The sequence below is a fragment of the Agelaius tricolor genome, unplaced genomic scaffold (assembly GCF_023055355.1).
Source record: "Agelaius tricolor isolate 1412-34295 unplaced genomic scaffold, bAgeTri1.0.p SCAF_8, whole genome shotgun sequence".
NCBI lineage: Eukaryota > Metazoa > Chordata > Aves > Passeriformes > Icteridae > Agelaius > Agelaius tricolor.
Window position 1 is genome coordinate 15,649,317 of NW_027269268.1, and position 23,906 is coordinate 15,673,222.

Below are 23,906 nucleotides of genomic sequence, written 5' to 3' on the forward strand. Positions count from 1 at the left end.
AGTCTTAGAGACTGAAGAACCGGCCAGAAATGGGGTGTAAATGGGGAACTTTGGACCAGGCTGAAATGGTCCAAAGCAGACCCTTGCCCCCAGTGGGACGGGGACTGGTTTGCTCCAGGCATCCCAGAGCAAGGGCAAGGTGCAGCCAGGTTATATGTTGAAAGGTGTGTTCTTTATCCAGCAAGGACAGTGATTTTGCTGAGCTTGGCCACACAGCAGCAAGGAGCTGTTTTCCTTCACCTTTGTTCCCACAGACCATGGGCTGCCAAGCTCCAGCTGGGCCAAGGAGAGCCTGACCACCACCCACTCTGTCAAGAAACCTGCCCCAACCCAGAGGCATGAAAGCTCCTTTGCACGCAAGGGCTGCAGCAGCACTGGATTTGCTGGTGCTCTGGGGATTTTCCACTCATCATCGATCTTTGTTCCCTCCAGGCACCTTGGCAGGCTGGGGCAGCCCAAGCTGGCAGGGGCCAGTGGTGGTTTCTGGGAAGGTGCCCACTCCTGGTGATGCCTGACCATCACTAAAAATCCACTGTGTGCCCACCCTCTCTCCTGATGACCATGAAGGTGTTCCCAGACACTGCCTAGAGTTCAGGGGGTTCAAGCCTCACCCTCATTTTCCCTGAAGGCAATGACTCAACCTCTGTTTATCACAATTTATTGCAAGGAGAAAAGTGAATTAGTGCAAGAATCTCCATCTGGATCCATCCTCCCCACTGGGAGAGCAGGGGGAAGCACAGTCCTCCTGGGAAGGGAGATGAGCCTCTCACACTTCCATCTGGAAGTGGAGGTCAGAGCCTGCCATGAGCTTCTGGTAGTGCTGATCAAAGCGCTCGTTCTGGGCCACAGTGAAGTGGTTCTTCCAGTCTCCAGAGATCCCTGGGAGCAAGAAAATAACTGGGGTAAATCCTCACACACATGACATATTTGCAACCGCAGACGGGGGTTCAAATACAATCCAGGGACATCCCTCCCAAATCCTCCACCACCGAACCCCCAGCTGAACCCCCACCTTTCCGGAGGAAGGGGGAGATGCTGTGATCCATCAAGGTGGAGAGCACGGTCTCATAGTTGGCAGCAGGGTTCTTCTTCATCTCCTGGAAGGAGGTGTGGTGCAGAATCCTATCCACTGTTCCCTCTGCCAACTCCTTGCCCAGGAACTGCAAGATCTTCTGCACCTCCTGCCGTGGGTCCTGCAGGGTGATTGACATGAGGAGGCTGCCAAAAAAGCTGGGGGGCAACCAGGGCTCCTTCCCCTACATCCCACCCTCACCTTCTTCATGTCCTCATAGAAGAGGTAGAGTATCTTCTTCTCCTGCTTCTTTTCCCACCATCCACGCACATGGTCGTACCAGGATCCGTAGGGCACTGTGGGATATGGTCAAGGGATTAGCTGGAAAGAGGGGTAGCGGGGGCTGCCCTTCCCACAGGTGGCTCAGCTCACACCTTTGCCAGCCATGAAGTTCTCCAAGAACTCAGCCTTTGTGCCAGGGTCATGGTGTATCTTGGCCATCTGGTGGAAGTAGTAGTAGGAGATGGCAACATCCTTGGGGTTGCGGGCCATGTAGATAATCTGGAGAGAGCCAAGGATGTGTTTGGGAGGTACAGAGTGGTGCCTCCTCCCCACCAACCCAGATGGGGAGACAGGGAGCACCTGCCACGTTACCTTGCAGTCCTTCTCCCAGAAGGAGGTCGGGAGGAGCTGGACTGGGAGATGGGTCTTTACCAGCCGTGGGGATGGGGTGTTCTCCAGCAGCTCAACACCTGTGGCACAGGGGACTTAGAGGTGTGAACCCCAGCACCCTCACCCCCATGCTGGCTCTGTTCCCTCTCCACCCAAGCCAGGCAGCTGGGCTGGGGAAGCTCACCACTTGTTTCCATGGGGGCCTTCAACTCCAGGAAGGGCACACGGTTGTAGATGGCATCCCGTCGGCACTTCTCCACATCGCCATCGTGGTAGATCATGTCCATGATCTCGCTCAGCCACGTTGTGCCTGCCACACAGGGACAGCATTGCAAAGGCTGGTGTCACCTCATCCCCCCTGCACCCTTCCCCAGGACCACTCACCCGATTTGGGGTAGGTAGAGATGAGCAGGTCATCTGGACGGGCTTGGAAAGCCTTCACCTGTGGCCAGCCCTCGATGAAGCTCTTGTAGAGGGGGATGCCATGGAGGCTTCCCATCTCCTGTGTGATTTCAGCTTCCTGCTCCATGGCTGACAGTGGGTCCACACAGCACTGGCTGTCTTCCCTGCTGGCAGCCTCCACAACCTCCGAACTGGCTGGCACCTGTGCCAGGACTGTGCCTGAGGCAGTACTGGGTCCTGTGCCAGGACTGTGCCCGGGGCAGTGCCCTATCAGGCAAAGTCCAGCCCAATTCACACGTGGAAGAGGTATTGCCAGTGCCATGGGAGCATGCCCTGATGCCGGTAAGATACTTCGGTAACGTGGATGCTGGCCAGGCACTAAGTCCAAGCCATGAGGGGTCAGGAATGGAGCCCAGCATCATCTCTCCTCCCACCTGTCTGCACTTCTTCCCCAGCCACAGCCCCTTTAATGAGTGCCATGGGGTTGTGGAGGTGCAGAGACAGCTCTGCCACCCAGGGCCCCCATACCTCTCAGGATTCCATGTGCTCTGGTGCCCAGGAGCCCTGGAACCTCCACCCTCCTGCCACACCCAAGGTGTAAAGGTTCATGAGAGCTGGCTCACCTACGGAGCACAGCTATGGACCTGGCTGAGGGTGCTGCAAGCAGGGGTAGCCCTGGACTCTGCCCTCCTGAGTGCTCCTTGGATGTCTCTTGTAGGAAAGGGCTGCATAGGCTGATCTGCTCCATCCTGGATGATTTGATCCAGCAGGTTGTGCAGTACAGGAACATACCATGATGGAGCAGGTGCTGCTCTTGCTCCAGGAGGAGATCAAGGAGAAGCAAAAGCCAAGTGGTGCCTGGCCCACGCCAGGTCAGTGGAGTCTCTGGGAAAGGAGGCACCAGTGCAGGACAGAGCATCTGGACCATTTGCAGAAATACAGTCTCACAATTCTGTCCTTCTGTATCCAATGAGGGAGTTGGGAGTTTGTCAGGTCTGTTACCCTAACAAAAAAATATATGTAACATTTTCATCTGATGATGAGGAAATAACATTATGACCTTTACTTAAAATTGAAATACAGATGATGGACAGGGTCAGCAAACTGCTGCCAAAATGGTGCCATATATGGTGACCATGATATCAAAGTTCCAGGAAAAGTCTGGCAGACTTACATGGGATGGAAACATACGGGGCGATCTCCATGACAGAGAATTGGGAAAAGATGATTCTTTATCTCCTTCAATTCCCCCTGAATCTACTAGACCTCAGGGTGGAGAGGAAAACCACACACAAATAACTATCCCATTTGATCCAACTCAGGTGGCTGATTTGCAAGAGAATTTTGGCCATAAACCAGGTGATATTGAAATACAGCAACTGGAATCCTATCAGTGCAGACACAATAATGGCCCATACATTCAGATTCCAGTTGATTCTCATCAACAATTGCTAACACCATTGAAACACTCCAGGACAACTCTTTGGCTCTTGGTTGTATTCAAGCCAGTTGTGGGTGCAGTATGTGACAGCTGCTATCACATGGGAAGATGAAGATGGTGCTCCCTTCCCCTTATGGGTGGGATGCCACAGTGGGCTGCAATGTCCCCCCACCTCCAGCACACAGTGAGATCCCCTGGCACAGCCAGAGACCCACCATGGCTGAAGCCCAGTGCCCAGCACCCCTCCTCAGGTGCTCCAGCTTTACTGGTGCAGTTACAAGGGAAAGCACTTTGGGGTCTGCCCCGTGACAGCCCCTCTGCACAGCCTGGCAGTGCCCAGCCTGTTCCCAGCACAGCGGTGTAAGAGCTGTGCATGCCAGCTCCTGGCTCCCTGGAATTCCCAGCATCCAGAAACTGATAGGGTAGGACTCTGCTCCCCACTGCACCCTGCAGAGCTGGGTAGGTGGGTGCCAGCTCCTGCCACCTCCCAGAGTGTCACTCAAGTCCCCTGGCTCCAAGCAGCACCATCTAGAGACAAGCACCCTGCTTGGGTGTGCCAGGCACAAGGCTACATCCTGCCCCACTGCCTGTTTATTTAATCCCCTACACAGAGGATGGATGCACACCCCTGCTTGCCCCATGTACCTTGGCAAGGTCCCATCCCAGAGTCATGTTTCCCCTGCCAGGAAACCCTGCCTACCCCACAGTGCCCAGCTGGGGTAACCACAACCCAGGGTCCCTCTTTTAGCGTCCATTCATGGCCACGTGCAGCCTCCAATCGCTGTCATGTGCACGTGGAGTGGTGCAGGAACGCAGTGCAGGAACTTGGCACTGTCCCAGCTCCAGGTGGATTTATGGGGATGGCTATTAGCTCTCCCATGATGGCGTTGGGGAATAAATGGATTAAAACCCTGCTCTTAGCTGGCTCATTGCTCTTTATACCGGAACTATGTTTCTCATCCATCCCACTGTGGCTTGGTGACCATCATCCCTCCCTTGTCTCTCATCCCTCAAAATATCTGGGGGTGGTAGGCAGGAATGCCATCTGTGGCTCAGCGGGACACTTTGAGACCCAGCTCTCGGTCCATTGCCTGGAGGAAACGTTCGTTGAGGAAAAGCATCTGCCCATGGGGCAGGAGTCGGTCCAGGAGGCCATCAGCGGCATCAGGACGGAGCAGGACGTCAGCGCCGGGGCCGAGGAGGCGCAGGGAGAGCAGCAGGCGGGGAGCCAGGCGCCGCAGGGTGATCTCAGCCAAGGACAGATTCTCTTGGGGCTCACAAACCAGGGCGAAGGCGAGGGCCAGCACCGATAACCAGACTACTGTCACCCGCTCAGGGAATGGGTCTCCGGGGGGCATCTGGAAAACACCCCCTGGAGCATCTTGCAGGGACATTGGCTCATCGGGTAGCTGGGGAAGCTGTGGAGAGGACGGGCACCCCAAGGATGCCTGAAGCAGTTGACACTGGGAGGCCACTTGCCTGGAAGAGAAAAGGGGGACACTCATGTTAAGGACTCCCACCTCATCCAGGGACAGTGACCCCTCTGTTGGGGAACAGGGTCCCAGGGGTCCTGCCGAACCCAAGATTCCCAAAAGGGTGGGTCCCATGAATGATCCCTGGGGTTCTCGCTGAGCCCTGTTCCCCGAAAGGGGAGCTGCCACAGGCTCTCCTCAGGAATGGAAGGTGTCCCACAGTCAAGGGGTGGGTGTCCCAGCCCTGGGGGTCAGGCAATGCCCAAGAGCCCTCCCATCAAACAAAGTGTGTATATCACGGCTGTGGGGATCCCAGGGAGAGGGAGGAGGTGTCCCAGGTCCAGAGGGTTCAGGAGACGGAGGGCAGACGGTGCCGGGTGTCCCACCAGCATGCACAGGAAGGGGATTCCCGCGGATGTCCAGCATGTACCTGGCCACGACCAGCAGCTGTTCCTTGCGGCGAAGGCGCTGCCGGGGCCCCCCGGGGGCGGCGCCGGAGGGGGTCCCGAAGGTGCGCGCGTACAGCACGCGGCAGGGGGCGGGCCCGCCCGGCGCCAGCAGCACGAACGCCCGCACCATGGCGGCGGCACGGCCCCACCGCGGCCCCGGCGCGCCGGAAGCGGCGGCACTGGCCCGGAACGAGCAGTGGGCGGGGGAGCGGGGCGTCCCGCCGTGCAGGTCACGATTGGCCAAGGCTCGGGGGCAGCGAGAGCTGATTGGTGGGCAAAGGTCGGTGGGCGGGGAAAGGGCGCGCGGCCGAGGCGGAGGCAGTGTCCCCTCAGGAGGGAGCCCTGGCAGCCCCTCCGCGGCCATCCCTGCTCCTGTCCGTGTTCCCTTCCCGGGGTGTCTCCGTGGGTACGAACACGGAATGCAGTACGGGGTCTGTGGCTCAAAGTGGCAGCACAGCACAGTTTTGGGATCTAAATGCGGGAGGGAGTGTGTCCCTGGGCATGGGGTGGACACGGCTGCGGGAGGACATGGGCGTAAATGTGGCTTGAGGTGGCTCAGGGGGACATGGCCAGGGCCAGCATGGAAAGGTGCTTGTCTTGAGTGCACATACAGAGGAGTGTGTGGCTGGCACTGGGGACATGGAGGGGCCTATGGCCAGAGGGGTCATGGAGAAGGACACGTCTGTGTGGAGACATGAGACTCTTCCATGAGACCTTTCCAGCCACGGAAAACTTGTTTTCTGCTCAAGTGGCTTCAGTGGCAAAGCTGGTTTTTGACAAATTCTTTATGGCTGTGGCTGGTTATTCATGGGTTGAAGGTGGGAGTGGGAGGGTGTGAGGGTCTTTCTGCCGTGTTCGGGGCATGTTTGGGGAGGTGATGATCCAGCTATGGTGTCCATATTCAAACTACAGTATCCATATTCCAGCTACGGTATCCATCCCAGGCATGGTGTCTGAAAGGAATAAGATGAATGTGTCGTTACAAACAGACCATGTGAATCTGCTTGTAGATAGGGCTAGGAACTTTAATAGATAGAGAAGTAACAGAAGAAACTATTAGTTCTAGAAAATGTTACTAATCAACACGGACTGTTGCTTAGCCAAGGCCATGTGAAATTCCTGAACCTAGAGAAAAAGAACAAAGACTTAATAGAATTATGAATACCTTTATTTTTCTTCTTTCTTTTATATATCAAAAGGGGGATGCCTACCAGAGGGAGGTGTAGAGTAGGCGATTTGGGAAGTCTGTACCTTCCGAGTACCTCAGCCAATGGGGAAGAGGGTGATGTGACCAGGAACTTAGGATAAAAGGGGGGCTGAGTCCCCCAGCAGTCTGAGACCCGATGGGAAATTTCCATGGCCTCTCCCTTTTGGACAGAAACCTCTGGCAGGGTGGATTCATGTTCCTAACAGTGTCCCTCCCGGAGCTGACTCCCAGGAGTGGAGGGCCAGCCTTATCCTCACGCAGTCTTGCTGTGTACATCCCAAAGCAGCGTCTGGCTGCCTGCGGGCCGGGCGCTGCCGCCCCCGCCCCGGGACTGCGGGGTTACGCCGCGGCCGCCAGGCGGCGCCCGGTGCGTGACAGGGGCGTGCCGCCGCCGCCAGGGGGCGCCGCCGCCCGGGGCCGCGGGGAGCCTGAGGGGCCCTTCCCGCGGGTCCCGTCCCAGGTCAGCCCCCCCAGCGACCCCTCCGGCCACCGGGCCTCGCCTGGTTTCTTCTCCCCAGCTCTTTCCCAGAGCCACTGCCGGCAGGACGAGCCCTTCGGCCCCGCGCTGGCTCTGCTGTAACCCGGCAGAACAGCTCGAACTGACCGCTCCCGGAGCCGCTCGTGCCCGAGCGAGCCAAGCTGACTGTGGATCCCCCAGGAAGACGCCGGGATGCCTGCACCGAGGAGGATGCCGCTGCTGCCTGCCCTCAGCACGGCCCTGCCAGCGCCCAGCCGGCTCAGCCCTCACAGAGATACTGCGGGGAGCTGGCGGCTGCTGCTCCTTTGTGAGTCCCGTTAGTTTGCGTCTCCAGCTCGGGGAAGGCTCTCTCTAGTTTCTGCTTCACCTCCTTTGCAGCTTCAGGTGATTTGCTTCTGTCCCCATTTTGTCTCAGGTTCAGCTCATATAGTTTGTTCGTGCCTCCACAATGTTTTAGACTCCAATTTGGTTTCACCTTCCCTGGCTTCTTTCTGGCTTCAGCTTATTTGCAGCTCCAGTTTGTTTCCATGTTCTGTGGCTCCAGTTCATTTCTGCTCTGGCTCATTACCGCTTGAGCTTGTTCAAATGATCTTGGTTTGTGACAGGGCCACAAATCAATCACTCTCATAACTTAAATATGAACGGACATAACTGTACATTGTCTAAAGATGGACTAAACTTCTTGGACCAATGCAAGTGGACTTTCAGCCTCCAGTGGGATTCCCCACAGGTGCCCCAATACCGGTTCCCACTGTCAGGAAAATCCACAAACGCCAGAAATTTATGTCCATAAGGGAGACAGAGGAGTCCTGCAAGTTTATTCGAATAAAGGGAGCAACTCCTGCACAAGCTCACGGAGTTTTCTCTCTCGAGGTTTCGGAGGGCACAGCCTCTATCCTCAACTCCCAGCCACAGGTTGCCCTCTTCCTTTCTCCATTAGCTGAGGTACTCAGAAGGTACAGCCTTCCCGAGCCACCTACCACATATTCCCCCTTGTACCTTCTGTTTTACCTCAAAGTTCAGAAGTTCAGGCTTGTGCTGACCCACTTGTGTGTTTCAGGAGCCAAGCTGTCTGGTCTCTGCCACAAACCTGCTGCCTAAAGTTAGTACAGACATTAAGACCCTTTTCAGAGACGTTAGTACCAATACTGTCACTCATCAAATTGTAAAGACATGAGCTTTCCTCTCACCACCTTGATGAATAATGGGAGTGAAGTTCCAAACAAGGTAAAGAACAAAGTGGTTAAGCAATGGAAGCAATAATCACAGGAATGTGGAAGAGAGAACATTGATGACATAAATTCTTGAAGGGGGAAAACACAGAAAGATAACACCCTTCTAATCCAGGATGTGTAATGATGAACTAAAAAAATCCCCGGTTTTTACTGCTTCTATAGTGGGAACTTGCCCTAGTGATGAACTTTTGCTCCTTATAATAGTAAAAACCCCACCCCAGCTCAGGCATCTCCCCCTACAAAAAGACTACTCACCAAGCATAGGCTATGATTTCTTGGGACATAATGGTTTTAATTTGAGGTAGAGAAAAGATGAGCCAATAACAACTTAAGCCAAGTAGTGACTTAAGTAAGACTTAATAGCCCAAGATTGTGCCTCGGGGTGCTGGCTCTGCGATTTACCACCCAGCACCTCTTTCTGTGCAGAACAGTAAATCAAATTACGTGGTTAGAGAAATCTCCTTTTTACAGTGACTGAGTTTGGTTGAGTATCTGATCCTGTGTGTTAACCTATAGAAGCTCTCACCCTTTTCACCACACCGTTAATTCTCTCAGTAATTTTGATACAGGGAGATGATCCAATAAATGTTTGCACGTTGTTCTAGGAGGGAAGATACATTTCCTTGAAAATAGAGCCCTGCGGCCTCAGAATGTGTTCAGTGGCTGCTGCTATATCAAATTATTTTTTCTTCTTGTCATTACCATCCATTCTTACCTGCTACAAGATAACTGCTGCCCCCTCCAGCAATATCAGGGACCTATAGGACAAGTCAGTTCAACTATAGGTAATTTCAAGATAGTTTATGTTGTGGTGACTTCATTGGTCTTGTTCTTTCAAGCATTATATGCCAGCCTTATGCAGAATCCAGTACATAAAGGACTACAAGATGGCTGAAGAGGGGCTTTGGACAAGGGCGTGGAGTGATAGGACAGGGGGAATGCCTTCAAACTGACAGAAGGCAGGTATAGCTTATATATCAGGAAAAAATTCTTCCCCGTGAAGGTGTTGAGGCACTGGAACATCCCTGAAGTGCTCAAGACCAAGCTGTGTGCTGCTTTGAGCAACCTGGTGTAGTGGCCCTGTCCATGGCAGGGGGGTTGGAACTAGATGATCTTTGAGGTGCCTTCTAACCCAAGCCATTCTATAATGCTAAGATACAAACAGGTCTGGTTCTGTCTTTTGGGGGCTGTGCTTGTGCAGTTGTGTTCTCTTATATCCAAACTAGAAGTTTTTCCTTCCGTCTAAAATTAAAAAAAACCAAAAACAAACAAACCAAAAACAGTAGGCTGAAGCAAAATTAAACAGAAAGAGAGGAATTAATCACTCCCCTATTTAGAACAGGATGAGGATTATAAAAAGCCCCAAACGAACAAGAACAAAACAAACAAATGAGCAGCCAAACCCCAAAGCACGGAAGGATGTTTTGGTACTAACCTTGCCGGTGCAGCTGCTAACATAAATGTTTTCTGACACAAGTGCACGTTATGAACCAATGTGTAACAGTTAACCCATGAAGGCTTGTGTACTCAGAGCGAGGCTGGGGTGGTGATTACTTTTGGCTGCAGTGATTTCAGGTGGGTTTTGCAATTCTGCTTTGCTTCACTTCTGAAAAAAATCAGAAATGCCTTCATGAAGTCTGGCAGAGAGCTGATGGCATTGGAGTGGCTGGAACTGGAGAAATCCAGAAAAACCTGAGCTTCCTAATGCTGCAAGGCTTCTTGGCAAGTGAAAGGAAATTCATTTGCATTCTCACAGTCCAGCCTCTTGATCAGGGAAAAGAATTCCCAGTGGAGTCTCTAAAACCACCTCTCACTAAACAAATAATCAGCTACAAGGTGAAGCTCTTGATTCAAAATAATATAGTTCACCATTTACTGAGCAAAGTGCTCTTATCTGCCTTTTAAGGGGAAAACTACTTTATGACAATAGAAATCCTCTTAGGTCATCAGCCTGTACCCTGAAGCAGCTTTTCTTGCATTCTCTTTCCTCCTCACTGTTTGGTTTCTTGGGTTATTTTAAATTTACAGTTACTGTCACATTTACAGTGGAGATGTGTGCAGTAGGTTGAATAAGCTGCCTCCCTGAAAATGAGCACATTTACACTGTGCTGTTTGATTTCTTGGTGAAAATCATATCCACGGAGGGCTAGAATGTAAGAAAATGAAGATAGTGCAGAAGGTAATCTCACACCTGAGGAGTTGCAGCTGTACCAATCACCAAAGATTAGGAACAGGCCTGCCCTTAACAGGCCAAGCTGTGTCCAATAAGAAGACGAGTGCTACAAAAGGGTTAGCTGGTGGAGATGAGAGTTGGAGTTGGTTGTGCTGTGAAGAGAGATGGAGTTTGTTAGCTGTACTGTGGAGAAGAAGGAGTCAGTGCTGTAAGGAGCTGCCCATGAGAAATCACCAAGAAGGTATGGAACCTTTGCAATATGATGGCAACACATATCTATGATTTTTCTGTCTGTCGATTTCTTGGAGAAACTTCCCTTCTGCTGGCAGCACTGATGGTGAGGACCAGGACTAGTATGGCCAGGTGGGAGTGTCTTGGGAGCCTGTGATGTCCAAAGTGTCACCTGCTGCACACGTGAGCAGGAGCTCGTGCCAGATCTTCTCAAAGCTATGGCACTTTCATGTGTATTCATAGACTTACTTCCCGTGTTCATGGTAGATGATTTACAGGAGCACAGAGCAGAGGCTGCCCTCCAGTAGGAGATTTAAATGTTGTGTGAAGGACAACATTTTGAAGAGTCATTTAGCCTTTGAATCGTGTTTATCATAATGGCTTTCAGGCTGAGTATCTTAAACATGAGTGGCAGAGCCCCAAAGCCCTGGTTTGGCTTCCCACATCCCCCCACTTAGTTTTTGCTATTTTTGGCTACTCCCATCTCTATTTCTCCACAAAACCAGCTCCCACCTACCACTCCCATGAAAAAAAATGCAAACAGTAGAAAGTTTAACAGGAGCTCTACTAGAGTTTTCCTGCAAGTTACCTGCTTGGAGGTCCCTGTGCCATTACTGCAGTCTTTGTCCTCACAAAGTTTGAGCTGTAAATATACTACTTACAGCTGAAACAGCATCTGCAAAACCATTTCCAGCCAGGTGTCAGTAATATGGCTTTGATTCAGATTTTGGGAACAGTGTATGACTGATTACAAGGATTTCCAGCTCCTAGATCTTTAATGGAACAACTGCTAACACAGAAATATTGCAAACCTCTTGAGATACTTGTGTCATTTCCCTGTGTTAAAATAGCGGGTGCTTTAAAGGGTACCTTTGGGAATACAGCATTATAAATCTCCTCTTACAACCAAAATTATGAGGAAATCCAACTCTGCAAAACTGCATCAGCACTGTGAAACTTATTTGCTGAGCACCCTTCCATTTTGTCAACACACTGTGCCCCCAGGCATGGAAAGAGGGACCAGTTTGTCACCATGGCATATGGCACAGCACATCAAGTTCACCCAAGTAAATGCCATAACAAAGCCATTCCAACTCCTGAGAGGCCAGAGCAGCATGGATGTGCTGCTGCATGCATTCTGCTGATGGATTCTCATGTGTCATGTCCCAGGAAGCTCTTCCCTCTCTATTTATGCCATCTCCATGGCTCGAGGACAGCCCAAGACCCTCTGGCTGCTGAGCTGAAAAATCTCTGCCATCAGGGCAGTACTCAGAAAGCATTGCTCAAGTCAGATCATCTCCCCTAAAAACTTTTTTTAAATCAAGAAAGTAATTTGTTTAAACCAAATCCATACTGATTTGGAACAGCAGCTTCATGTTTCCTTCTAGAATGAAGTTAATATTTTTTAATAGGAAAAGTATTATGTAATCAGAGAAACAAAATAGAAATGAGAAGACTTAAGACCAACTCCTGGTCACTGCACGCTCCCCAGGACTCTTGCTCCTGGCTTCTGCTGCAGACAATGCATATCTGGGACCATGATCTGCTCTCTTTTTTCTTGAGGTCTTTGAGGAGCAATTTATCTCCCTGCCTACAGCTCCTCCCCCTGCTCCAAGCTCCTTTCAAGCTCCTCCTGCTGAAAATGAAGTGGGGCTCTAGCCAGCTGTGTCTCTGGCAATTTTAAGGCAAGCCATATTCAGAAGCAGGGGGATGTTTGGGACAGACTGTTTGCTTCCAGCACCGGTGCAAAACAGAGGAAGGTGGACCAACGCAGCAGATACTGTTCTGACAGTCTGACTTCACGATGGCTGCTGTTGTGCTGTCCCATTTCATCTAAATAATTGTGTGCTCTGTGCATGATCCTTGGGAAGCTTTAGTATTGCACTTGCTGGCTTGGCTACCTCCTTTTTTTTCTTTTTTTTTTTGGTCAAAAGCCAAGCAGTTACACTGAGAAGATGCTCCCAGCACCTTTCTTCCAAGATTTGGGTTCCTAGTAGTCTAGTTTCTCTCCTGTAAGGTGGCTAATTGATTTGACCCCATTAACTTGATTTAATATGTATTCCCACTTCACCCTGGCACAGGTCCTACCATGTCTGTGTCCTTTGTATTTCCACATTTCTGCCTCCCACCTACTGTGCTATGTTCTGACGTACTTGTTCCTCAGACTCCCAGGATTTGTGCAGATGAAGAATACCAGTGCTTTAATTTTCTTTGTAGTCCAATAGCAACACTTCCCAAGAGTTTGTCCAGAAAGTCCCTGCCACTTGTGGCCGGTCAGCAACCCTGCTCTGGTGTTGCAAATAATATGCGACTGTCACCCTCTCCGTGTCACCAAAAGCACTGCCAACCAATCTCCTGATCTCCATGAGTTATCCAGATAAGGAAAATAGTTGTTTTCAAGGTCTTTAGTCCACATTTCTACTTTCTCATTTGTCACCTTCCCAAGTGACAGGAGAGCTTTCAATTTTCCAGTGGAATCTCTGTTGTAAATGTAAATCCATGAGCACAAAGCAAGGCTGTGAGGGTGTTAGTACCTTGCCAGCATGCTGGACATAAGCCAGTATCCCGGGCAGGAACAGGGATGCCCCTTCTCCCCATCAGCTTCATCCTGTCAGACAAGGATGTCCCCTGCCAGGCTCACCACGTGGGCAGGTTCATCAGCAAGATGTGTCATAGCAGGAGCTGTCTAGGGCACTGGCTATCCAAATGGGCTTTCATCAAACCAGCTGCACTCCTTGTGCTCCCTTGACTTGCTGGGAGGCTGACTTTGATGGATGGGAGCACTCCGAAATTCCTGCTCCCACCTCAAAAGCAGAGTCGAAAGTCCTCACTGTGTTTCTTTGGTAAAATGAGGCAGGCTGCACTTTTAATCATCAAAGTTTTCCTGTTTGGAAGGAGGAGGAGCCATCTAGTCATGGGTTCATTGATTCCCTGCCCAGCAAGAATGTTTGCTTGAGCACAGCCAAGCCGCACCTCTGATGACTAACAGGCAGCGCTCTCTCTCTTTGATATACTATCAGCCGGGTTTATCACAGTATCAACACAACCTCCCCACTCCAGGCCTCGCCCCTTCTGGCCAGCTCTCCCTGCAGAGCGGCAGGGGCTGCATGGGAGCTGAGCTCACCTCTTATTCCAAGGAATCTTAACAGCAGGTTTTAAGGTACTTATTTACTTTTTTTGGTCTGCGCAGGAAGTCTGAGCTAAAAAAAAAAAAAAAGGAGACGAGTATAATTGCTCTGGCACGCCTGCATTCCTACTTCAGTCTCAGACGGGCAGGCACTCTTTCTTGTCAGAGCCTGGAAGAGGATCCGATCCCTGAAGATTATCGCCACGAACGTGTGTAAGTGAAACCTGCAGCCATGCTGAAACAGATATTATCAGACATGTACATTGATCCGGAGCTGCTGGCAGAACTCAGCGAGGAGCAGAAGCAGATCCTCTTCTTCAAGATGAGGCAGGAACAGATCAGACGGTGGGAGGAAAGAGAAGCTGCTGCAGAAAAGATTTCAGCAAAGAAGCCACTGCCAAGAAAAGGTAAGTCTCTGCCTCCTGGCTGCTTCACCCTCTAGCATGTATCTGGCCTAGTCAAGTGCTTCCTAGAAATAGGAAGCAATGTGTTCTTAGATTAATTTCTTCTCCAAGGAACATGGCATAGGCTTATTTTCAAACATAAATGAATCCACCTGCAATGGGGTAGTTTTGGCCAGGCACAAAATGGTTTTTACTCCCTGGCCCAGATATTCTGTCCTTGACCAAATTGCTCAACTCCCCTAGCTGGGAAGACAGGGCTTATTTGCCCCCAGGAGATGCATCTCATTAAGTTTCCCACTAAATGGTGCCTCAGAATCTGTCTTTACCATAACCATGGATTTGAGTAGCTCTCCTGAGGCACTAGATCTGATGGGCAGTTCCCACCGAAGTTCCCTTGCCAGGATTACACAGCATGCTGGCTGCTAGGAAGATAGCTCTCTTCTCCCAGGTCTGCCTCATGTGCTCTATTTGTAAGTAGCTCACCCTCACACAGTTTGGGGAGGACAGTGGTCAGGAATTAAGGCAAGAAAAGAAACAGTGGTGATTCTTCTCCTTTGCTCCTAGTCTCAGAAATGCCTCCTTCACTCATCTGGCTCAAGGAGTATGAAAAAATTGGCAAGTGTGGGCTGCATCCAAGTCTAGTTTCTTCATGTACAGTTGCTTTTGGGGGGGCTGCGTAACCAACAGTGAATGGTAGGGCACAGCAAGTGCAGCATAGGCCCTGCAGAGAGGTACCCAGCAAAGAGCATTTGCCAAAGAGCTGCTTCTTTTCCAGCCAACAGGAAGTCAGTGACATGGAAACTGGGCGCTGACAATGAAGTGTGGGTCTGGGTGATGGGCGAACATCCTTCAGATAAATCCTATGCAGCCATCTGTGAAGAGATCCAGGCACAAAGAGCAAAGCGCTTAGCGAGAGAGCAAGGCCAGGAGGGCAGGTAAGCACCCTTCAGCTGAAGGACTTGGTGGGTAGATATAGAGGAGAAGGCTTTGTCTAGGGACACATGAGCTGGGTCTTCTCTGTAGGGGCTGTGGTTAGCACTGTCATGCTACTCTTGCTGGCAAAAAGCCACAGGCAAAGGTTGGTTTTCTGAGAGGACACACATTGCTGGCAGAGACCAGCTGCAGCCTGAGAATTGCCCGGCCCACTGAGCCTCCTGTGACAAGGCTGCTACGTGGGACCCTCTGCAGACCACAGGAAATACTGATGCTGCCACTGCAGCAGGTGATGGGCTCAGATCGCTCTGATTCACCGGCAGGTGCCCGAGTACAGCTGGACAACGGTTACTCACCACAAGTCATTAATTTAATTACCCACCTACCTGATCTGGAGATATAACTGCCTGTGCACATGTGGCATGATTGCAGCTCTGCTCACGTGCAGCCTCCTCACGAGATTCTCAGACATCAGAAAGTGACTCCCTCCTAAATCCTCTCTCTCTTGCCTTTCAGAGAGACTGAATCTTCTGCAACATGGTCTCCACACCCACAGCCAGGACTTCTGGCTGAGACAGATCTTCATGGGAATACAAAAAACACTGTGGAGAAAAAGGAAGAGCATGGGAGAAGAATGACTGATATTGATACAACAGGAAAGAGCCAGGAGCTCACAAAGGTAGTTTTCCATTTTCCCGTAAGAAACATGTTTTTTGAGGTCTAGGAAGTGCAGCAAATCCTGGTTGCTGTAAATACAAATCTGAAGGAAGAAGCCATCTATCTGTTGAAGCTTTTCTTCCACAGAAGAGAAGAAACCATATTGTTACATCCTTCCTTAAGACTCAGAAGGTCTATGTGCTGTTCTCAGCTGGGATAGATCTGCTCTGCACCAATGGATAAACTACTCTGAATTGCTTTGCTTCCATTTTCTGTGGGTAAAACAAGGAGTGCAGTACTTTCCCTTCTGCACCATGGCTGGTTTGAATGGCTTTTGGGGCAAGACCAGGGAGGCTATCCTAGGATTTTTAAATGGAACATCACAGCCCTCAGCCAAATAATTTACTTTTATAAAAGACCAAATGAAGATAATTTTACCAGCATCATCTGACATGCATATTTTAGGTGTTTCTTGGGGTTTTTTGTCTTCTAATACAGAAAACAGCTTATGACATTGATAGCACAGGACAGCTCCAAATCCAGTAATACAGTGTCTGCATTCTTGTGGTGTTTGATTACAGAAATATTTTTTCCAGCAATAAATACATTTGTGCTTTTTAACTGTCTACAAAAAGCCATTTGCAGAGAAAGGAAAAAATAAAGAGTTAAATTAACTACCCGTGCAACTACAGTTGAGCAAAAGGAACACGACATCCTGCCAATTTAATGGGATAAGTCCTATCTCATTCTGCATTTTTCATTCAGCCTTGAATGACCTTGTATGAGTGTATATTCTTTTATCATACTGCCGTTCCATACTTGGGTATAAAAAGTATGATAACAGAAGGTTGGGTTTTGGCAAAATACTCTCCTACTGCTACCAGAATAGTGAATGGAATTTGGAGTGACTGTCTCCTTTATCAAAAGCCTCTGAGTCACATGGGGATTTTCTCTGCACTGTTTGCTGAAGTTGAGCAACTATGTGGGAGGTTCTTCTTTTTCAAAGGAACTTATTAGTCAAAATTGACCAAAAAACCCCAAAACAAAGCAAAAACAACCCCCCAAAAACAAACAAGCCACCACCAAAAATCTACCCCCCTTTCAAAATCTTGCACATGGAAATAGATGGGGGTTGTATATTTTCCTTTCTTTTCTGTCATTATATTATTAGTAAATCTTCCCAGGTTCCTGGGGCTTTTACTGTTAGAAGGAGGGCTCCAGACTGAAGTCTCCTGTTGTATTTTCTAGGCCTGAAGAGAGGCTTTTTCCCACCTCCTGCATAAAATGTCTTCTCTGAGATCTTGTTTGTGGTAATTGCACTAGTTCCCATTTAACCTGAGAGATCCAGGTATCATGCTGCAGGGAATAGGGCTGATCTACAAAAAAAAAAATGCTGCTCCACAGACATTTGAAGTTCCTAGTTTCCTAAAGAGGAGAGGGAAATTGTAAAGCCATGTTCATATTAAATATCAGCCAAGTAGGTGATGGAGCTAAAAGGAAGTGTGACCTTGGTAAGCAGAATAGTACAGTTAACTCATCACTTGTACTGTGAGAGGCAGTCGGGGGCTGATGGGGAGGTGGGTGGGTGTTGACTGAAAGCCAAACCTAACAGTTTGTCTGCAGAGGCAGCTCTCAGCTAGGGACTGCTGGCAGGGCAGCTGGGCTGGTTCTCAGGGAAGAGAGAAAACGAAATATCCAGCCAGTTGGATCAGTTTGTCAAGTAGGAGTTTGCAGCAAATCCAGCCACAGCTGCAAACATGTACAGGCAGGTAAAGCTGTAGATAGCTGGTTCTGCAAGGGATTGCTTTAGAGGAAGGGAAGAAAGGGACTACTCCCTGGGAGCACTTGTGAGCATTGCTTAGCAACTCTAGGCATGCTTATGGCTATCCTGACACCCCTGAGTTCTCCTCCTGTGGCATGTTTGGCCAAATATGATGGGAAAACCCCCACAATGTTTGTCAGAGCAGGCTGGAAAAACTTGTTAACTATTGTCACATAACTGCTTTTGCATTAAGCACCCATTGCACAAAAAAAAGAAGAGCAATTGTCCTAATGTCACATTTATTTCTCACCACTCTTTTGCTCTGCTCAGAGAGGAACCAGAAATGTTCACCAGATGCTGGCGGATTGCCATGCAAGGAAGCAGAGTTACCAACAGGTAAGTGGCAACCTATGGTGCTCCTAACACATTGAGTGGTGTCAGTGCTTTATCCTAGAGTCCCAGTCAGCTTCAGAGCCTCATATGAGGCAAGAATGTTCTCACCTTTTGGACCAGTTTTATCCAGTATTGCTATGTTCCTCATGTATGGTGTGATGATTTGAAGATGATACAAAGCAGGCCAGGTTGGCAGATTGGGGAGTAGCACAGGAAGATGCTCCTGATGATTTTTGGTGGGCTGTTTTCCCTTCCTGCCTCAGTTGTTACCTTCAGTAAAGACAGAGGGCCTCTATATTGTTGAAATTGGAGGGATTCACTGTAAAGGACAGAGTTCCCAGTATTTCAAGGCTAGCTAAAAAGTAGGGCTAAAGCTTGCCTGAGACAAAGCTGAACATATTGTTTCTTTCATAGATGAAGGAAGCACAGCGGAAAAATTCAGAAGAGATCACGGCCCCCCAGAAGCCAATACCACAGAGCCGCTCCAGCACAGAGAGCCAGAGAACACCGCAGAAAGCGGATGAGAATGAGCCTGAATGGCAGGAATTCTGTAAGATCTTAAAATTACCTTTTCCTATAAGGCTTGAGAAATCCTAGGGCTCTGTAGGGTCATGTCAACTCTTCCCCTGCCATACTAGAACTGAATAATAGGTCAGAGGGTGGAGAGAATTGCCAAGAAATACAGCACTGTATTATCAGAATATTTTTGAGTCCACACAGCATTGAGACTAGAGCTGGGCAGGGAAATTGAAAACTTTTCCAACTGACACTATGTTAAAACAAGCAACAAATAGGAACCACATGAGTATAGCCAGTACAATTAATTTTAAACTAGAAGCTGGCCTTTTGTAGGACTTTGCAGTAACTGCTCTTGAGGACAAGGGTAGTCCTCAAGAGTAACAGGGACTAACAAAAAGGGCTTCCCTGTCATTCAAGCATGATCCCACCCAAGTAAAGCCCTTCTGCACTGTCTCATGTAATGAATCCCAATAATAGAAACGAAAATGGCAAATAGTATGAGACTTGCAGTAGCAGCCATCACTGCTGCCAAATGCTTCCTGAAGGAGAACCTGATGCACTTTTCTTCCCAGTTCCTCCCCTGCTGCTCAGTAGATGGCAATGCTGTACCACTAGTTGTTTCCACTTCAGTCTAGGGGTTTTATTTTTCTGACTGATAAAACCGCTGACTGGAGAGCTGGTTACTCATACAGACTCCAGGGAGAGATGGACCTAGACAATAGAGGCAGTTTTACAGGAAAAAAAACACAAACAAAAACACAGTCATGTTCTCCACTTTCCATAATAGTTTCAGCAAGGCTCCTTCCCACCCTCCAAAATTGATTAGCACTTTCAAATCCTTCAAATTATTGATTTGGGGTAATTTCAGCAGCTTCAACTCCAGCAGCTTCAAGCTCTGCCCCCCCCCCCCCCACCCCCCCCCCCCCCGAATTTACATGAAACGCACTACAGAAATCCATGTCTGAACTAGGAGTCAGCATCTGAAACAAAACCAAGAAGTATCAGTGTACAAAAGGACTTGGTACTGAGAAAAAACACACAGATTTTGAATCTTGTCCCAGAAAAAAATTGGTTTTTAATCTTTTAAAGGAATAAAAACTATGCCACTTAACACATGGGAGAGATGTGGCAAATGGTCTCACAATTGAGTGACTCTTTCAGCTTGTGGAATGGATTATTCTTACATTTCAACAAGCAGGAAGGTGGCCAAAGGGTAGCAAGCTTTAAACTTGCTGCTTGTTCGCTCCTGTAGGACTCCTTTTTTGTTCCAGTGCAGAAATCCAAGGCAGCAGACGAGAAGAGACGCTCCCTTGCACGGCAAGCCAGAGATGACTACAGGAGGCTTTCACTGCAGGGCATCCACAGAGGGAAGCAGGCAGATATTTCCAAGGGTGCCACAGCAGGAGATCGGCGACCACTTCAATACCCACCTCTCCCCCCCAAGCCTAAACTTCTACCTCCTGCAACGGCAAATGGGAGAGCAATTAGGTAAGGAAGCCCTTGTCCACTGTGAAAAGGAGAAGGGATGAGATTCTTTTGCTCTAGCAAGAGATGGTTGAGATGGTTGTCTCTCCTCCGTCTGTGGAAGAGACACCCAGCAGGGCAAAATACAGAGCCTAGGCTATATTCCAGCCTGGGGTGTGATGAGGCCTTCAGGTGTTCATTCCTGGAAGGTAACAGGTTTAGTTAGTAGAGTGTCTTAAGTCTGGAGCACAGAGAGCCCCTATGATGCCAGATGTCCACTGAAAACCATATTCCATACAGCTGAACTGGTGTAAGCTGCCTGTTTAAGGACGGTCTTAAAATCCTAAGCAAAATGTAAGTCCCATGCAGAGACTCAAACCCTGTCTTTTGAATCTGATGCACAAACCAGAGGTCTTTTTTAACAGGAAAGAGGGAGTCCAGAGGACAATCTCCAATTCCACAGAAGAAAGCATCATCAAGTGGTTCAAAGAGGAGCAATTCCCCCTCCGAGCTGGCTATCTGAAAACCACAGATACAATAGCACCTTGGTTCCATGGTGAGTCCTGGGAATTTCCACCCCAACCCAAGTGTTTAAGAAGTTTTTTCTGCTAACATGGCTGCTAATATGGACTGGTCTTGGGAGTAAAGCTCCTACACTGGAATCAACATTCAACAACTGCAATACCATTCTCTCTCATAACACAGCAACAGTCCTTTCAAGCTCTCCACATTTGTCATTCATTGTTGGCCAAGTGTGGCACAGTTAACAAAGAGCTGTTGGCCATGGCCTGTTACTAGCAATGGCAGCACTCTTCTTCTTGGTCTACTGGGCAAGAAAACAGTGAAAGGGATGGAAGTGCCATGGACTAGTTTTAGAGCAGATTTCTTGTGAGAACTGTTCTATCCAATCCTGCACAAATGCTTTTCTCCCTGAAGTTTTGTGTTTTGGTTTTGAACAGGTATCCTAACCTCTAAGAAAGCAGAAGAGCTTCTGAATAAAACACTACCAGGGAGTTTTCTGATCCGGGTCAGTGAGAAAATCAAAGGCTATGTGCTCTCCTATCGGTCTGTGGAAGGATGTAAACATTTCCTCATTGATGCCTCCAGTGATTCCTACAGCTTTCTTGGAGTGGACCAGCTGCAACATTCAACACTGGCTGACCTTGTAGACTACCACAAGGTGAACGTCTAGCAATGCATTCACTAATTGCTTAATTGCCTCAGGGCACTTCAAAATAAGACAGAGTAGATTCAGTTGTTTTGAAGTCGGTAATAACTAGACCCATTTTATCTGCTGCTGGGTATCCTGTGTGATGCTCCAGAAGGGTATGTCGGCCTGACTGGTACAGCCCAGGTGACCTAATACATCTCAGGTATCTTAGATTTGATTCACTCACCCTCAAACACACAGAACACCTTGCATACTGGGCCCAAGTTACTTAAAAGCTACTTAGAAGAAATGTTGATGAGAGGTGACAGCCTACTCATACAAACTCCTTTCTTTTGTATTCTCTCCTTCGTTAAGGGTCAGTGGCAAGTTGGGTAAACACAAATTCCTGCTTACCTTCAGCCTGAAAGAGAGCAACATGTATATCAAAGCAGACAAGGGGTGGTACTGAGCAAAGGTAAAAAATAGAAGGGAAGGAGGAAGGTTGGCAGGCTCTTGCAACAATAACAGTGGTGTTTACCAGCACTGACTGCAGTTGCATGGGTTTCTAGGAGAGCCAGGTGGATTGTTCATTCATTTTACTGTAAGATCTGCCCAGGGACACGTCAATAATTTTTCTCATGGGTTCATTTAAAATCCCTGTTTCTTTTAAAAAAGTGCCTAGCTTAATACAGACATGGTAAACAAAACTGGACATGAGAACAATAGCTATACTCATTTTCTCTACGGAACTTTACCTGGACTGCGTGAGCTTGCTTTTTGCATGATTTTCACAGTTCAGGCTGAAAGTATTAAAAGCAGGAGTTATACAGCTATTTGTACCAGAGCTAAAGGATTTAAAGCTTTGCTGTGCATAGCTACATGGAATATAGAGCCAAGCCCACAGTCTGCAAAGAATCCTGCAGCTCCCCTGCACTACAGGACATGTGGGCACATGAACCCACTCTGCCAAAGTGCCCCACTGGGTTCTGCTTATCACCCACCAGGTGAGCATGAAAGAAGGCAAGTTCTCACCATGCATCTGTTGCTAGGATGGAGAATGAGATTGGAAGCACTGTACTTAGAACAGGACTTGCCTAAGCAGAGGGTGTGTGCTCTCTCCAGAATCCACCCTTGTCCCTCCCACAAACACAGTCAGAAGCACAGTTCACAATCCCTCGTCTGGCTCTACCTGCATGCTGCACATTCCTGGCTCCAGCACTTTCTAGGCAGGGCACCTCTCCATGTCAGAGAAGCTCATCCATTCTCAGGGATGAGCACAGCTCTTTCCTAGAACTGCCAGAGCTGTGTCACTGAGTTATGGCACAGAGCACATTGTGTTATGAGGGCAGAGGGCCCTTCCCTGAGTTCTCCAGGAAACTGAGCTGTATCACACAGTAGTGGGAACACATCCACAACGTAACAGAGGCAGGAAGACTGCTGTTTGCCTTGTGAAGTTGTGACAGGCAGGGTCTGTTTGGAAACTGGTGTTTGATCATATGCTATATTAACAGGACGAACCCATCACTTCCTTGGGGAAGGAGCTGTTGCTTTATCCGTGTGGCCAAGAGGACCAAGAGCCAGATTACATCTCTCTCTTTGAGTAAACCTCCCCATCTCGTTGGGCAGCCCCGGACTTGTATTCACAAAGAACTTGGAACTGGACTTGGAACTAGAGCTGCTGATACTTACCTGAAACCATCAGTGCCTCTATTTTGTATCCTTCACAACAAAGCAGTAGGAGGATAAGTACTGTGAGCTACAGGATGCAATAGCCCAGCAAGCTGCAAACCTGGATACATCCCACAAGATGGAGAGAATGAGTTGATGAAGTAATCAGTTGATCAGGGAGATCCTGCCATGGATTTTCATTGGGTTTTTGAAGGTTTCCTTGGGGGACTTCTATATTCAAGCTGCCTTTTGTTCTTGAATGCAAGGTTCTCTGGGAAATAGATTAGTACCTACAGTTGAATGAGATTATAACCTTCCCAAAGGCACAAAACAACTTGGAGAGGTGAATTGATCTTGATATGTAATTTGCAAAATGTGAAGCTTAATTCTATAAAATGCTGTGTCCTTGGAAGGAAGGATGTTCAGCCAAACATCCAAGCAAACCCTGAGTGCCTTTCAGTGAAAGGTGCTCTCTGTGACAAGAGATTGGCACACGTGAAGACTGCATTTTTTTAAACTCCTCTAGCCTCTGAATATAGATCCTCACTCTTTTAACCTGCATTTAACTCCCACACAGGCCTTTCTGCATTGAGAGGGATTATCCTTTTTGAAAAGGAAAGGAGATGGGACAGAGTAATTTTTATGAATGACAACCACATGTACAGAGCCTAAAAATGTAAGAAGGAACACCTATATCAGTATTAAAACAGTTTACAGAAGAGTTTTTGCCAGTAAAGAATGCTGTTTTCCAAAATGGAGCTATTTATTGCAAGTTGTGTCCCAATTACTGAGATGCATCTAGTGTAAACTTCATTATAGAACTTGTTCTTTCAACATCATGTTCTTTTTTCTTATCTGTTACAATGCTCTTTAAATACATCATTCAGAAGATTGGGGGAGAGCTTGGAAAGAATCACATAAGAAATTAGTCTTCATCCAGGTTCCCCAGTGTTGTTGCACATGACAAACTCTGCAGCTGAGGGGTCTGAATCTGCAAACATCATTTTTAGAGGCACAATCCTCAAATAGTGAATAAGAGTTGGTCTTGTTTCAGTTG

At 48.6% G+C, this 23,906-nt stretch overlaps 3 protein-coding genes across 4 annotated transcripts; 1 reads left to right on the forward strand and 2 right to left on the reverse strand.

The window, feature by feature from the left end:
- Positions 1-642: 642 nt before the first annotated feature.
- Positions 643-2,981, reverse strand: LOC139592196 (sulfotransferase 1 family member D1-like). Its single transcript, XM_071431738.1, has 7 exons — positions 2,069-2,981; positions 1,869-1,994; positions 1,667-1,764; positions 1,447-1,573; positions 1,274-1,368; positions 1,013-1,193; positions 643-879 (listed from the first exon to the last, which is right to left on the reverse strand). Exons 1-7 carry the CDS (start codon positions 2,406-2,408, stop codon positions 767-769), a joined length of 1,080 nt encoding a protein of 359 aa, XP_071287839.1. The 5' UTR covers positions 2,409-2,981; the 3' UTR covers positions 643-766.
- A 142-nt stretch (positions 2,982-3,123) lies between these two features.
- AP5S1 (adaptor related protein complex 5 subunit sigma 1) lies at positions 3,124-5,640 on the reverse strand. Its single transcript, XM_071431739.1, has 2 exons — positions 5,430-5,640; positions 3,124-5,006 (listed from the first exon to the last, which is right to left on the reverse strand). Exons 1-2 carry the CDS (start codon positions 5,576-5,578, stop codon positions 4,580-4,582), a joined length of 576 nt encoding a protein of 191 aa, XP_071287840.1. The 5' UTR covers positions 5,579-5,640; the 3' UTR covers positions 3,124-4,579.
- Positions 5,641-5,772: 132 nt separating this feature from the next.
- On the forward strand, positions 5,773-23,607 carry SH2D4A (SH2 domain containing 4A). Of its 2 annotated transcripts, XM_071431737.1 has the most exons (10): positions 5,773-7,440; positions 13,963-14,306; positions 15,079-15,238; positions 15,753-15,915; positions 17,986-18,051; positions 18,463-18,598; positions 19,839-20,055; positions 20,457-20,587; positions 20,991-21,211; positions 22,693-23,607. In XM_071431737.1, exons 2-10 carry the CDS (start codon positions 14,132-14,134, stop codon positions 22,783-22,785), a joined length of 1,362 nt encoding a protein of 453 aa, XP_071287838.1. In that variant the 5' UTR covers positions 5,773-7,440; positions 13,963-14,131; the 3' UTR covers positions 22,786-23,607. The 2 variants fall into 2 exon arrangements, with proteins under 2 accessions (XP_071287838.1, XP_071287837.1); XM_071431736.1 differs by lacking the exon at positions 5,773-7,440 and having other exon boundaries at positions 12,452-14,306.
- The last annotated feature ends 299 nt before the right edge of the window (positions 23,608-23,906 follow it).

Bases quoted from the DNA above. Each gene is read 5' to 3' on its own strand.
- LOC139592196 (XM_071431738.1), bottom strand. From the start codon at position 2,408: ATGGCACTGGCAATACCTCTTCCACGTGTGAATTGGGCTGGACTTTGC. The intron at 1,574-1,666 runs GTAACGTGGCAG...GGCTCTCTCCAG, and splicing joins TCTGGGAGAAGGACTGCAAG to ATTATCTACATGGCCCGCAA. The intron at 880-1,012 runs GTGGGGGTTCAG...TCTTGCTCCCAG, and splicing joins CTCCCCCTTCCTCCGGAAAG to GGATCTCTGGAGACTGGAAG.
- AP5S1 (XM_071431739.1), bottom strand. From the start codon at position 5,578: ATGGTGCGGGCGTTCGTGCTGCTGGCGCCGGGCGGGCCCGCCCCCTGC. The intron at 5,007-5,429 runs GTACATGCTGGA...TTTCTCTTCCAG, and splicing joins CAGCTGCTGGTCGTGGCCAG to GCAAGTGGCCTCCCAGTGTC.
- SH2D4A (XM_071431737.1), top strand. From the start codon at position 14,132: ATGCTGAAACAGATATTATCAGACATGTACATTGATCCGGAGCTGCTG. The intron at 15,239-15,752 runs GTAAGCACCCTT...CTTGCCTTTCAG, and splicing joins GAGCAAGGCCAGGAGGGCAG to AGAGACTGAATCTTCTGCAA. The intron at 20,056-20,456 runs GTAAGGAAGCCC...CTTTTTTAACAG, and splicing joins GCAAATGGGAGAGCAATTAG to GAAAGAGGGAGTCCAGAGGA.